Source organism: Oncorhynchus tshawytscha, linkage group LG17 (assembly GCF_018296145.1).
Source record: "Oncorhynchus tshawytscha isolate Ot180627B linkage group LG17, Otsh_v2.0, whole genome shotgun sequence".
NCBI classification, from domain to species: Eukaryota; Metazoa; Chordata; class Actinopteri; order Salmoniformes; family Salmonidae; genus Oncorhynchus; species Oncorhynchus tshawytscha.
This window is the reverse complement of record NC_056445.1, coordinates 12,141,534-12,155,357: the sequence shown is the minus strand read 5'-3', so window position 1 is coordinate 12,155,357 and position 13,824 is coordinate 12,141,534. Positions and strand designations below refer to the sequence as shown.

General features: G+C 40.7%; 1 protein-coding gene across 1 annotated transcript; it reads left to right on the top strand.

The window, feature by feature from the left end:
- Positions 1–4,675: 4,675 nt before the first annotated feature.
- Positions 4,676–11,628, top strand: LOC112216873 (secretory phospholipase A2 receptor). Its single transcript, XM_024377013.2, has 4 exons — positions 4,676–4,765; positions 9,529–9,891; positions 10,039–10,380; positions 10,697–11,628. Exons 2-4 carry the CDS (start codon positions 9,684–9,686, stop codon positions 11,053–11,055), a joined length of 909 nt encoding a protein of 302 aa, XP_024232781.2. The 5' UTR covers positions 4,676–4,765; positions 9,529–9,683; the 3' UTR covers positions 11,056–11,628.
- The last annotated feature ends 2,196 nt before the right edge of the window (positions 11,629–13,824 follow it).

The window sequence follows — 13,824 nt, the reverse complement described above, 5'->3', positions numbered from 1 at the left end:
AAATCCCTCTATGCTCTCAGATGAACCATCAAACAAGAAAAGCGTCAATACAGGATTAAATTGAATCCTACTACACCGGCTCTGATGCTATGTCGGATGTGGAAGGGCTTGAAAACTATTATGGATTACAAAGGGAAACCCAGATGTGAGCTGCCCAGTGATGTGAGCCTCCCATGAGCTAAATGCCTTACATGCTCACTTCAAGGCAAGCAACACTGAAACATGCACGAGAGCACCAGATACTCTGGATGACTGTGTCATAACGCACTCGGTAGCCGATGTGAACAAAACCTTTCAACAGGTCAACATTCACAAAGCCGCTGGGCCAGACGGATTTTCAGGATTTGTACCTAAAGCATGCCGGACCAACTGGCAAGTGTCTTCACTAATATTTTCAACCTCTCCCTGACAGAGCCTGTAATACCTACATGTTTCAAGCAGACCACCATAGTCCCTGTGCCCAAGGAAGCGAAGGTAACCTGCCTAAACGATATCCACCCCGTGGCACTCATGTCAGTAGCCCTGAAGAGCTTTGAAAGGATGGTCATGGCTCACATCAACAGCATCCTCCCGGACACCCTCGACCCACTCCAATTCGCTTACCGTCCCAACAGGTCCACAGACGATGAAATCGGCATCACACTCCACACCGCCCTATCCCCATCTGGGCAAGAGGAATACCTATATAAGAATGCTGTTCATTGACCAAAGCTCAGCATTCAACAACATAGTACCCGCGAAGCTCATCGTTAAGCTGGAGACCCTGGGTCTCAACCCCGCCCTGTGCAATTGGGCCCTAGACCCTAGACTTTGACAGGCCGTCCCCAGGTGGTGAAGGTAGGAAACAACATCTCCACTTCGCTGACCCTCAACACTGGGGACCCACAAGAGCGCGTGCTCAGCCCCCTCCTGTAATTCCTGTTCACCCATTACTGCGTGGCCATGCACGCCTCCAACTCAATCATCAAGTTTGCAGACAACACAACAGTAGTGGGCTTGATTACCAACAACGACGAGACAGCCTACAGGGAAGAAGTGAGGGCACTCAGAGTGTGGTGTCAGGAATACAACCTCACACTCAACGTCAACAAAACAAAGGAGATGATTGTGGACTTCAGGAAACAACAGAGGGAGCACTCCCCTATCCACATCAAAGGGACAGTAGTGGTGAAGGTTGAAAGTTTTAAGTTCCTCTGCGTACACATCACAGACAAACTGAAATGGTCCACCCACACAGACAGTGTGGTGAAGAAGATGCAACAGCACTTCTTCAACCTCAGGAGGCTGAAGAAATTTTGGTTTGTCAACTAAAACCCTGACGTACTTTTAGAGATGCACAATTGAAAGTATCCTGTCTGGTTGCCGCACCGCCTGGTACTGTCACGATCGTCTGTAGAATAAATGGACCAAGACGCAGCGTGCGTAGAGTTCCACATGTTTAACAAATGAAACGCACCAAAACAATACAGAACAACTAAACCGTGACGTCAATGAAGTGTTCACAGGCACTACACAAAAACAAGATCCCACAAAAACCAAGTGGGAAAAGGCTGCCTAAATATGATCCCCAATCAGAGACAACAATAGACAGCTGCCTCTGATTGGGAACAATACCAGGCCAACATAGAAATGAAAAAACTAGACTTCCCACCCTAGTCACACCCTGACCTATAACCAAAATAGAGAATAAAAAGGATCTCTAAGGTCAGGGCATGACAGGTACAGCAACTGCACCTCCCTCAACTGCTATGCTCTCCAGAGGGTGGTACGGTCTGCACAACGCATCACTGGGGGCAAAATAGCTGCCCTCCAGGACACATACAGCAACCAATGTCACAGGAAGGCCAAAAGTTCACCAAGGACAACAACCGCCCGAGACACTGCCTGTTCACCCCGCTACCATCCAGAAGACAAGGTCAATACAGGTGCATCAAAGCTGGGACCGAGAGACTGAAAATTAGCTTCTATCTCAAGGCCATCAGACTGCTAAACCACAATCATCAACTCAGAGAGGCTGCTGCCTACGTCGAGACTCATGTCACTGGTCACTTTAAACAATGCCACTTTAACAATGTTAACATATCTTGCATTACTCATCTCATATCTATATACTATACCTTACACCATCCATCACACATTGCCTATGCCGCTCGGCCATCGATAATCCATATATTTATATGTACTTATTCTTATTTCATCCCTTTAGGAATGTGTGTATTAGGTAGTTGTTGGGGAATTGTTAGATGACTTATTAGATATTACTGCACTGTCGGAACTAGAAGCAAAAGCATTTCGCTAAACTCACATTAACATCTGCTAACCATGTGTATGTGACCAATATAATTTTATTTTGATTTGAAAATGAATCCACACCACAATATATTCAATATACAGTTGAAGTCGGAAGTTTACATACACATAGGTTGGAATCATTAAAACTCGTTTTTCAACCACTCCACACATTTCTTGTTAACAAACTATAGTTTTGGCAAGTCGGTTAGGACATCTACTTTGTGCATGACAGTAGTTTCTCCAACAATTGTTTACAGACAGATTATTTCACTAATAACTCACTGTATCACAATTCCAGTGGGTCAGAAAATTACATAGAATAAGTTGACTGTGCCTTTAAACAGCTTGGAAAACTCCCAAAAATTATGTCATGGCTTTAGAATTGGAGGTGTACCTGTGGATGTATTTCAAGGCCTACCTTCAAACTCAGTGCCTCTTTGCTTGACATCATGGGAAAATCAAAAGAAATCAGCCAAGACTTCCACAAGTCTGGTGCATCCTTGGGAGCAATTTCAAAACGCCTGAAAGGACCACGTTCATCTGCACAAACATTAGTACACAAGTATAAACACCATGGGACCACGCAGCCGTCATACCGCTCAGGAAGGAGACACATTCTGTCTCCTAGAGATGAATGTACTTTGTGTGAAAAGTGCAAATCAATCCCAGAACAACAGCAAAGGACCTTGTGAAGATGCTGGAGGAAACAGGTACTAAAGTATCTATATCCACAGTAACACAAGTCCTATATCAACATAACCTGAAAGGCTGCTCAGCAAGGAAGAAGCCACCACTCCAAAACTGCCATAAAAAAGCCAGACTACGGTTTGCAACTACACATGGGGACAAAGATTAAACTTTTTGGAGAAATGTCCTCTGGTCTGATGAAACAAAAATAAAACTGTTTGGCCATAATGATCATCATTATGTTTGGAGGAAAGAGAGGGAGTCTTGCAAGCTGAAGAACACCATCCCAACCGTGAAGCATGGGGGTGGTAGCTTCATGTTGTAGGGGTGCTTTGCTGCAGGAGGGACTGGTGCACTTCACAAAATAGATGGCATCGTGAGGTAGGAACATTTGTTGGATATATTGAAACAACATCTAAAGACATCAGTCAGGAAGTTAAAGCTTGGTAACAAATGGGTCTTCCAAATGGACAATGACCCCAAGCATACTTCCAAAGCTGTGGGAAAATGGCTTAAGGACAACAAAGTCAAGGTATTGGAGTGGCCATCACAAAGCCCTGACCTCAATCATATAGAACATTTGTGGGCAGAACTGAAAAAGTGTGTGTGAGCAAGGAGGCCTACAAACCTGACTCAGTTACACCAGCTCTGTCAGGAGGAATGGGCCAAAATCCACCCAACTTATTGTGGGAAGCTTGTGGAAGGCTACCCAAAATGTTTGACCCAAGTTAAACAATTTAAAGGCAATGCTACCAAATACTTATTGAGTGTATGTAAACTAACTGGGAATGTGATGAAAGAAATAGAAACTAAAATAAATCATTCTCTCTACTATTATTCTGACATTTCACATTCTTAAAATAAAGTGGTGATCCTAACTGACCTAAGACAGGGAATTTTTACTAGGATTAAATGTCAGGAATTGTGAAAAACTGAATTTTAAAGTATTTGTCTAAGGTGTATGTAAACTTCCAACTTCAAATGTACTTAGTTTGTAGATAGTTTGTTCAAAATAGTTTTTGGTACCCATCTCTGACCCCATACACACTCAGTTTGTACAACGGATGTACAAGACATTTGCCAAAACTGTTTTGATCCAACAGATTGTCTGCACAAAACAATGTACACAACAGTCGCATAGACATCGCACTATAATTCTGTAACCATTCTGTCAAATGTGTTGTACATCCGTTGTAAGAACTGAGTGTGTATGAGGCCAAACTCATTTTCTATTTTACAGATATAGGATCTTAATTTGACCCAACCTGTTGTAGGAGAACTTCCCTTCAATGCAGGAAAGGTTCAGCTTTATGTGTATTTGAGGTTTAAAAAGGCTTCTGAAGTTTGTAATATCCACTTTAAAATTTCAAATTGAATTTTCCCTTACAAATATATCAAGCCCTACAAAAATGTTCATTCATTCACGTAATAATTCACATTTCCTGTTGCAGCAGGATTATTTTAAACGGACTCAAATTAAAATCCTACATCTGTAGATACACTACTGACCTGTCTCATTGAGAGGTGGGGGGGTGGGAAATTAAGGAAATAGGCTGTGTGCCATCTGTGGTTACCAACTGTTTTGCCCATGTAAAGCATGTCATCATTATCTCCAGGATTTGTATTTTTAATATGTTTATAGGTAGGCAAAACAAGAATACTATTTCAACTGTATAAATACCTGAGTTTCCACTAGACTCCTTCATTCTACACAGGATAGAGACCATCATAGAGACCATCATTTACACTGCCAAGACCATATCATTCTCTACACAGCCCACAGCAGGTGAGACATAACAATTTATCTGAGATAATGATAACACTGTAACAGTTTGTGAGGTTACTAAATGCATGTAACTCAAAAGGACAACACTATGGTCAGTTTTCCAGATACAGCTAGATTTGGAATTTGTTTGACCCATTGTAGTATTGCTATAATATAATTGTTATGTTGATAAAGTGGAGGAGGAATATTTGGGGAATTGGAATTTGGAATTCTCAATGTGTTACAGTGTTCTGATCTTGATTTATTGATTAAAAATACTAATGGTCAATGTTGTCACGCCCTGGTCAAATATTTTGTGTTCATCTTTATGTATTTGGTCAGGCCAGGGTGTGGCATGGGGTTTTTGTAATTGTGGTGTGTTTGTCTTGGGGTTTTGGTGGTGGTATTGGGATTGTCTAGCTTAGTGGGTTGTCTAGCAAAGTCTATGGCTGTCTGAGATGGTTCTCAATCAGAGGCAGATGCTTATCGTTGTCTCTGATTGGGAACTCAAATTTAGGCAGCCATATTCTTTGGTGTCAGTGATTGTCCTTAGTGTCCTATGTGTATTTGTTAGTTTGCACCAGATAGGCTGTTTGCTTTAATTTATTGTTTTTTTGTAAGTTCGTGGTTCTTTGTTATATTAAACATGGATTCTCAATGTGTTACACGCTGCAGTTTGGTCCGACTCTTTTCATCACCACTAGAAAACCGTTACAAATGTGTTCAAACTCATAAACTCGTACATTTTACACATATCCTCATACATGACAGTATCCTATCACTTCTCCACTGTCTCTCCTGACCCTGCTGCCACCATAGACATGACACTTCTCCACTGTCTCTCCTGACCCTGCTGCCACCATAGACATGACACTTCTCCACTGTCTCTCCTGACCCTGCTGCCACCATAGACATGACACTTCTCCACTGTCTCTTCCCTGACCCTGCTGCCACCATAGACATGACTCTTCTCTCCTGACCCTGCTGCCACCATAGACATGACACTTCTCCACTGTCTCTCCTGACCCTGCTGCCACCATAGACATGACTCTTCTCTTCTGACCCTGCTGCCACCATAGACATGACACCTCTCCTGCTCCTACTCTCAGTCGGTAAGTATTCAGTCAACCTACTTTACACTGTTACCGAAAAGTCAAATTCATGGTAATATTAGGTATTACAAGAAAGTTTTAAAAAACTATGAAATGCTTTTCTGCAGCATACTGTAAATTATGGTGCATTGTGTGAAATTACTGTATTTTGAGTGGTACACTGTTTTCACTGTAACTGACAGGCAGCCTATTAACTGTAAATTACTGTAAAAAAAGTACAGTATGTTTCTGTAAATTCCAAAGAAACTTTGTTTGAACAGTACATTACTGTAAAGTTTACTGTAAAGTGCAGCCAACCTGCTTGCACCAATCCCTTTTAATTGCAGTCAAATACTGTGACTCTACCATTATTTAGAAACGATTAATCTGACTTTATTATTATGTGAATAAAAGCAACAGGCCCTCTTCAGGATCTAGTCAAGGTAGCGAGCCTTGCATCACCACTCAGTTTGACTATAACTATATAAGACTACAGTATATACAGATAGATCATCTTGGCGACCAATGTTCTAGGACTCATTTATTGTGGCATGTAGATCAGGGATGTCAAGAAGGAACCCAAGCTTATGCTATGTGTATAGTGTAAATAACAACTACCAATAGACCTAATAAATTATGAACGTACAGTCAATCAAATAATTCCTCTGTAAAATGTGAAATGCAGTTGCTCCATTCAACTAGTCCAATGTATTAGTCACAACAGAATTGACACTCAAACAATTACAGTGTACATGAAATACATGATAAATTACAGAAGACACATTTATTGACTAACAACTTAATAATACTTAACGTGGTGTTGTGGAAATTCTTACACAGGGACAGTCAAAGTCAATCTTAAATTAGACATTTGTTTACTTGTCTGCGCGCTGGAGAGGTCCCAACCAACTCTATGCACCATAGTACACATGTCAATCAGGAGCTCTGCCTGAGCAGTCCAAGCAGTTGTATTATATACAGCTATTCACAAACAAGTTATAACAGCATGATTTAGCATAATTAATTCATCATTACCATTTTGTTTCATTCACGTGACTGATCAATACTGGTTCATAACATGTGGCAGACCAATACCTCGTGAGGCTTCTTCACTCTAAACTGAGACCTTGAAACTGAGATTTATTTAGTTTGTTCTCAAAACAAGGTCTGGGCGTACTGCTAAATTGTCGTTATTGATAGTGAGGATTTGTTCAGTCAGTCACTTCCATGAACACAGAAATCGTTATTATAGAACAGCACACATATTGAACACAGAAATTAGTTATAAGAAAAGCACAAACATTACAATTCCATTACAGTGCTTACACGTGTCTTCAGTTCAGAATAATCTCTAAGAGAAAAACTGTATATGCCTGATACACACTGGAGCTTGCTAACAATGTTCTGAAAATATGAGCGAACTCATTGCTCTTTTAGCCAAATTCAAGCAGCAACTCACCCCCAACCTAAATTACAGTGTCTTTGCACTTTGTTAGGAAAAAAAATATACAGGAACAACACACCCAGATTAAAATCTAATCAACACAATTTAAATGATAGGAGTGCACTTCGTATTTGCTCCCTATTTGAACTGACCGTACCTTCTGTCAGTGACCCCAGGACATCTGTGGGAACGTCTCTTCCTAAAGATGGCCACGACAAAGATGTGACTCTCTCCTGTGAGAAATATACAGTATAGCCATCCATGCAGACATTGTTTGCATGGATGGCTATACTGTATATGAATCCTCAAGAGGAGCCAGCAAATTGCCTTTTGCAAGTGTCATGTTCTCTCATTTTTCCACTACAGTAGCATTGACATTGTTACAGTATAATACAGGCTGTATATATCTCAGAGGGTGGTGATTACAGCCCAGTACATCACCAAGCTTCCTGACATCCAGGACCTATTTTTTTATTTTACAATTATTTAACTAGGCAAGTCAGTTAAGAATAAATTCTTATTTTAAATGACATCCTAGGAACAGTGGGTTAACTGCCTGTTCAGGGGCAGAACTACAGATTACAATGCTTACACTGTAAGCTTGTCAGCTCGGGGTTTGAACTTGCAACCTCCCGGTTACTAGTCCAACGCTCTAACCACTAGGCTACCCTGCCACCCCTATATACTAAGCAGTGTCAGATGAAAGCCCAACATTTTTTTCAAAGACTCCAGTCACCCAATTCCTAGACTGTTCTTTCTGCTACCGCACGGCAAGCAGTGACGGAGTACCAAGTCTAGGTCCAAAAGGCTCTTTAACAGCTTCTAACCCCAAGCTATACGACTGCTGAACAGTTAATCAAATGGCCACTTGGACTGTTTACATTGACCCCCCTTTGTTTTTACACTGCTCCTACTCTCTGTTTATATCTATGCATAGTCACTTTACAAATTAACCTGTACCCCCACACATTGACTCGGTACCGGTACCCCCTGTATATAGCCTCGATATTGTTATGTACATTTATTGTGTTATGGAACATTTCTGGTATTTTTTTATTTCAGCTCATGAAACATGGGACCAACACTTTACATGTTGCGTTTACACTTTTGTAAATACAGAATTTTACTTGCCACCGGGCTGCCTCTAAATTCATGTTAACCACTTTACAGTGTATCTAACACAGGAATGAGCAATTCCTCTTGGGCCTGATTGTCTGCAGGTCTTCTTTTTTGGCTGGTACATTGTTGTAACACTGATTGTTCACAGTGAACATACCTGATTTTTGAGATATAAACCAGATAACGATTTGACAGAAAGAACTAATCTAGTTAACCCCATCAACAACAACATACTCTACAGCTACATGTATGACATCACAAACCAGGAAACCAACCTTGGTAACACCGAGTGTAATTACATGTGTAAATGATACTCTAACAAGTATTGCAGTTAACTGTAACAAGTGATAGTTACTACCATTGACATGTTGTTATTACAGTGTAAGTGTTGTGATATATAATTACAAAGGTATAACAAATGAATGCTTGTTTTCATGCTTGTTACAAATGGGCAGGTTTCCACTAAATTCACAATGGTAGTGTTTTGTATCATCTTTTAAACCATAGTACATGTAATGTTTGCCTAAGCACAATGAAATTACTAGGGGTTACACAGGATTGAGCTAGTTAAAATGAAGTGTTTTTTGAGGGGTAATTGTAATCTGTGTGTACATATATAATACATTACCCATCCTGACAACCTGACCCTCGTTTTAAAGTTTCTGGAAGTTTCACTTATTTCTGTACCTTATTGTGAAATTACCCAGATGCTACACTTAATTTTGGGGGCAAGTGCTAGCAACAACATGGAGTGGAGATATAGCTTGAGCATAGGATATAATCTCTCAGACACCCAGCTCATCCACGAGGGATCAAAACCTTAGTGTCAGTTGTTACTGTATGCATATGAGAAGAAATGAAACACTAAGTAGGTTCATTTAGTGAAATTTCTGCCCATTTGTAACAAGCATGGTAACAACCATTCATTGTTACACCTTTGTAAATGCATATCACAATTACTACAAGTTACATGTTATTACACTGTAACTATGAGTTAATACAGTTAACTACAATAGTTGTGAGTGTAATTACACCACAATAAGGACCCCTTAATTAAGTGTTACGAAAACCTCATTTTGTTGTCATGTGCATGCTAACGTTGAACTTAATGAAATTGTTTTTGTCCTCAGGTGTCTGCTGCACAGCCGCACTCAGCCGCCTCAAACAGTTCCATCTCGTTAAAAGGAGTTTAAAATGGACAGATGCACAGGAGATCTGCCAGAACAGCTATACCGACCTCATCACTTTGTACAATCGGGAGGAATCTGAGCAGCTGATACAGGTCATGGCATCTCAAAGCAGCTCTACAGCCTGGATAGGTCTCCATCGCACAGAGCACAGTCTGAAGTGGTCCAATGGAGACATTGTTAATGACACTGCATGGTCACCACTTCCAAGCCCGTGCACAGAGCCAATGTGTGCAGCCATACTCAAAGATAATACAACATGGAAGAATTGTAAAGAGCAGAAATACTTCATGTGTTACAGAGAAGGTAAAACATTCCATACTACAACAAACATTAGATTTCCTAGATGTTGTTGCTCCTCATCAACATCTAGTTAATATTATTATAATTCTTCAACAATTTCTAGATATCATTATTTTATATAAAACTAAGTACAGTAAAATGTGTGCGCAGGGTCTGGTGATTCCTTCCTGATTGAACAGAACATGACCTGGTATAAGGCTCAGAGTTACTGCAAGGAGAACTACACTGACCTGGTCAGCATCAGGAACGAGGGACAGAAGGAGCAAGTGAAGAAGAAAGGAATGAACAGCACCTCTTCTTACTGGATCGGCCTGCTGTATGATGACTGGGAGTGGTCTGATGGAGGGAGATCTGCCTACAGAGACTGGAGCACATTGACAAACTATCCTATAGCAGGACAGAATCACACTGTTCTTTACCGGACTGAAAAAGACACATCTATACTCACAATGCCACATTTAAATGATGCAACATATACATTCTGCTCTGAAGGTAAGTTGTCAAAGAGGAACATAGTCAAACTGCTTCTTATTTGTATGAAAGGTTGTTACTCTATAATGATAGTAGCCTGGTCAAGGGGACTGAATGCTGCACTCCCTTTCTATTCCCTTCACTTGTCAAGTCAAACACAATGCAGGGCTATCATGATATCATGCTGGTTCCACCGGGCTATAATGACATATAACTATTACTGAAATGATTATGTGCCTGCTTAGCTTGCCCCTAATATCTGAGAGTTAAAATGGGTGCCAAAACAAGCTAATATGAACAAGTTAAATATCTTGAATACCACATTTATGTCTTTCAGGATCAGTTCGCATCCACAATATCAGTGAAAGAAAGTCTTGGGAACAGGCTCTGGACTATTGCAAGAAGAACTACCACGGACTGCTGCGTATTGAGACAGAAGAAGACCTGGAGGCAATCAAGCAGAAGTTTAATGGGACTGATTTTACTGGTCCTGTGTGGGTGGGTCTGAGACAGAGCCGTCTCTTTGGGTTCTGGGTCTGGACTAATGGGCTGCCAGTGGGGTGGAGTAACTGGGAGGGAGACAGACAGCCTGAACAGCCTCTGTCCAACCATTGTGGTGCCATGGAAATGGAGGAGGGATACAAGTGGAGTGATCAGGATTGTCTGTCCAAACTCTACTTTATTTGTGAAGGATAATTTACATACATTTTCCCATTTAATTAACTGTCTTTACCATTCCTCACGTTTTGATTGATATGTTTTTTTTTTAGGTAATTGCTGATTGAAATCACATTTGCAAATCTGTTTTTATGTTTTAACCTTTCAGCATGCAATGCAATGTACAATACACCCTGTCATTGGTTTAACCTATCAAAAATCTTTGAGTAAAATTGTGTGATATTTCAGATATTTTAAAAATGTACACAATTAAATGTAGATAATTTTGTCATGTGATTAAAATATTATATTCTTTTGTCTTAACGTGTTTGCCAATAAGCAAACTCGTTTATCCTAGGTTTACCCATAGTCATCCCTATTGTAACTATGGGTTACTGGAATTAATACTCTAGATAGCCTAAATACAATTATATTTAATTAATAGTATCATGCATGTTAACAATGACTAAGGAAATAAAAATGATAGTAAAGTAATATGTTGTATATTATGGATATTGTAGGAATAATGGAAATACTGAGTTTGTTTTTCTTTTGTATCTCTTCTCCCAATTTCTGTTCCCAACTTGACAAAAATAAACAAAACATAAAAGATTTTTTAGTCTTCTTTTAAACATACATAAACACAGTAGATGTTGCAACAAGATGTCCGTTTGAGTAACTCCAGGACATTACAGAGAAGCGTGTATGTTGCAATCTTATTTAGTTCAACATTTCTCTCATTGATCAAGAAATGTGGGTGTCCATCCCCAAGTGTCGCATGTCAGGATGACAGACACCTGCCTCGATCAATGAGAGAAGACTTGAAATACAGTACACACAGATGGCAGCGTACACATTGTTGGATTACTTCATGGAGCAAAAAATATATATTTATTTTAATAATGGAGCTTTTTCTAAATTCAAACGGACCCCCTACAAGTGGACGCAGACATTTGATGAGACTGCTGTATCAAATAACCTTCCAAACAGGGATCAACAGGCCCTTAGTAGGAAAGGGCATTTATACTGAATAACGAATATGGAACAATTTCAAAGATTTTACTGAGTTACAGTTCATATAAGGAAATCAGTCAATTGAAACAAATTAATTTGGCCCTAATCTATGGATTTCACATGACTGGGTAGGGGTGCAGGCATAGGTGGGCCTTGGAGGGCATAGGCCCTACACTTGGCAGCCAGGCCAATCCACTAAGGAGCCAGACCCAGCCAATCAGAATGAGTTTTTCCCCACAAAAGTGCTTACAGAAATAAATACTTCTCAGTACCCACCCTAAGACGATCCCTTAGGTGAAGAAGCCGCATATCCCGTATATATATATATTTACAACTTTTTTCGCATACCTTTTTATATATTTGTTTTAATTTTCCATAAACTCATCTTCAAAACAGTCTCCTGCAACCCGCCTCACCAATTTATATTTATAAAAAAAATAAAGTATCATTTACCTCAAATCTGTAATCCTCCATAGAAGCTAACCAGAAGCTAGCTAGAAGTTAGCCAGAAGCTAATCCAGAAGCTAGCCAGAAGCTAGCCTGAAGCTAATCAGAAGCTAATCAGAAGCTAGTTAGCTTCTTTACTGGCTAATCGTTAGTATTCAGCTAACCACAGTTTGTGGTCATCGGCTATCCTTTAGCCCAAAAATCTATCTCCAGTTTTGTACGGCGCGGTTCGGACCGGAACATACCGGACCTATTTTTCTCTAGCTAGCTGCTATCCATGTGACTATCGGCTTTCATCGATTCCGGAGCAAACATCAATTATCCCGGAGCTAGCCAGCTAAAGAGTTCCATCAATCACTCCTGGGCTACAATCACCTATCTGGACCCGTTTTACTGCCAACGCGGAGCCCCACCGGGCCTTCACATCTGGACTACCGACGTTATCTACCCGAGGGAGTTATCCGGCTGGCTCCTCCGTCGCGACGTTACCTGAACGCCCATCTGAGGTCCGCTAACCGTTAGCTGTCTTATCGGCTGCTATCTGAATAGACCTATGGACAAATTTTTTTCTTTTTCTTTTTTTTTCTTGGGCCTCTATAACTATATCTATTGTTTTTTTTTTTTTTTGTGTGAATTGGATTCATCCCCTCTACCACACGGAACCCCACTAATCCTACCGACGGAAACGCACGAGGTGGCTAATAACAGACCTCCATCCTATGCTAGCTTGCTACCGATGGCCCGGCTAGCTGTCTAAATCGCCGTGACCCCAACCAACCTCACTACTCACTGGACCCTTTTGATCACTCGACTAAGCATGCCTCTCCTTAATGTCAATATGCCTTGTCCATTGCTGTTCTGGTTAGTGTTTATTGGCTTATTTCACTGTAGAGCCTCTAGTCCTGCTCACTATACCTTATCCAACCTATTAGTTCCACCACCCACACATGCGATGATCTCCTGGTTTCAATGATGTTTCTAGAGACAATATCTCTCTCATCATCACTCAATACCTAGGTTTACCTCCACTGTATTCACATCCTACCATACCTTTGTCTGTACATTATACCTTGAAGCTATTTTCCGCCCCCAGAATCCTCCTTTTACTCTCTGTTCCAGACGTTCTAGACGACCAATTCTTATTGCTTTTAGCCGTACCCTTATCCTACTCCTCTGTTCCTCAAGCAATGTAGAGGTGAATCCAGGCCCTGCAGTGCCTAGCTCCACTCCTATTCCCCAGGCGCTCTCTTTTGATGACTTCTGTAACCGTAATAGCCTTGGTTTCATGCATGTTAAAACTTCTTGCGACTAGCAAACCCGTATCCGGGAGCGTAATCATAGCCTAGC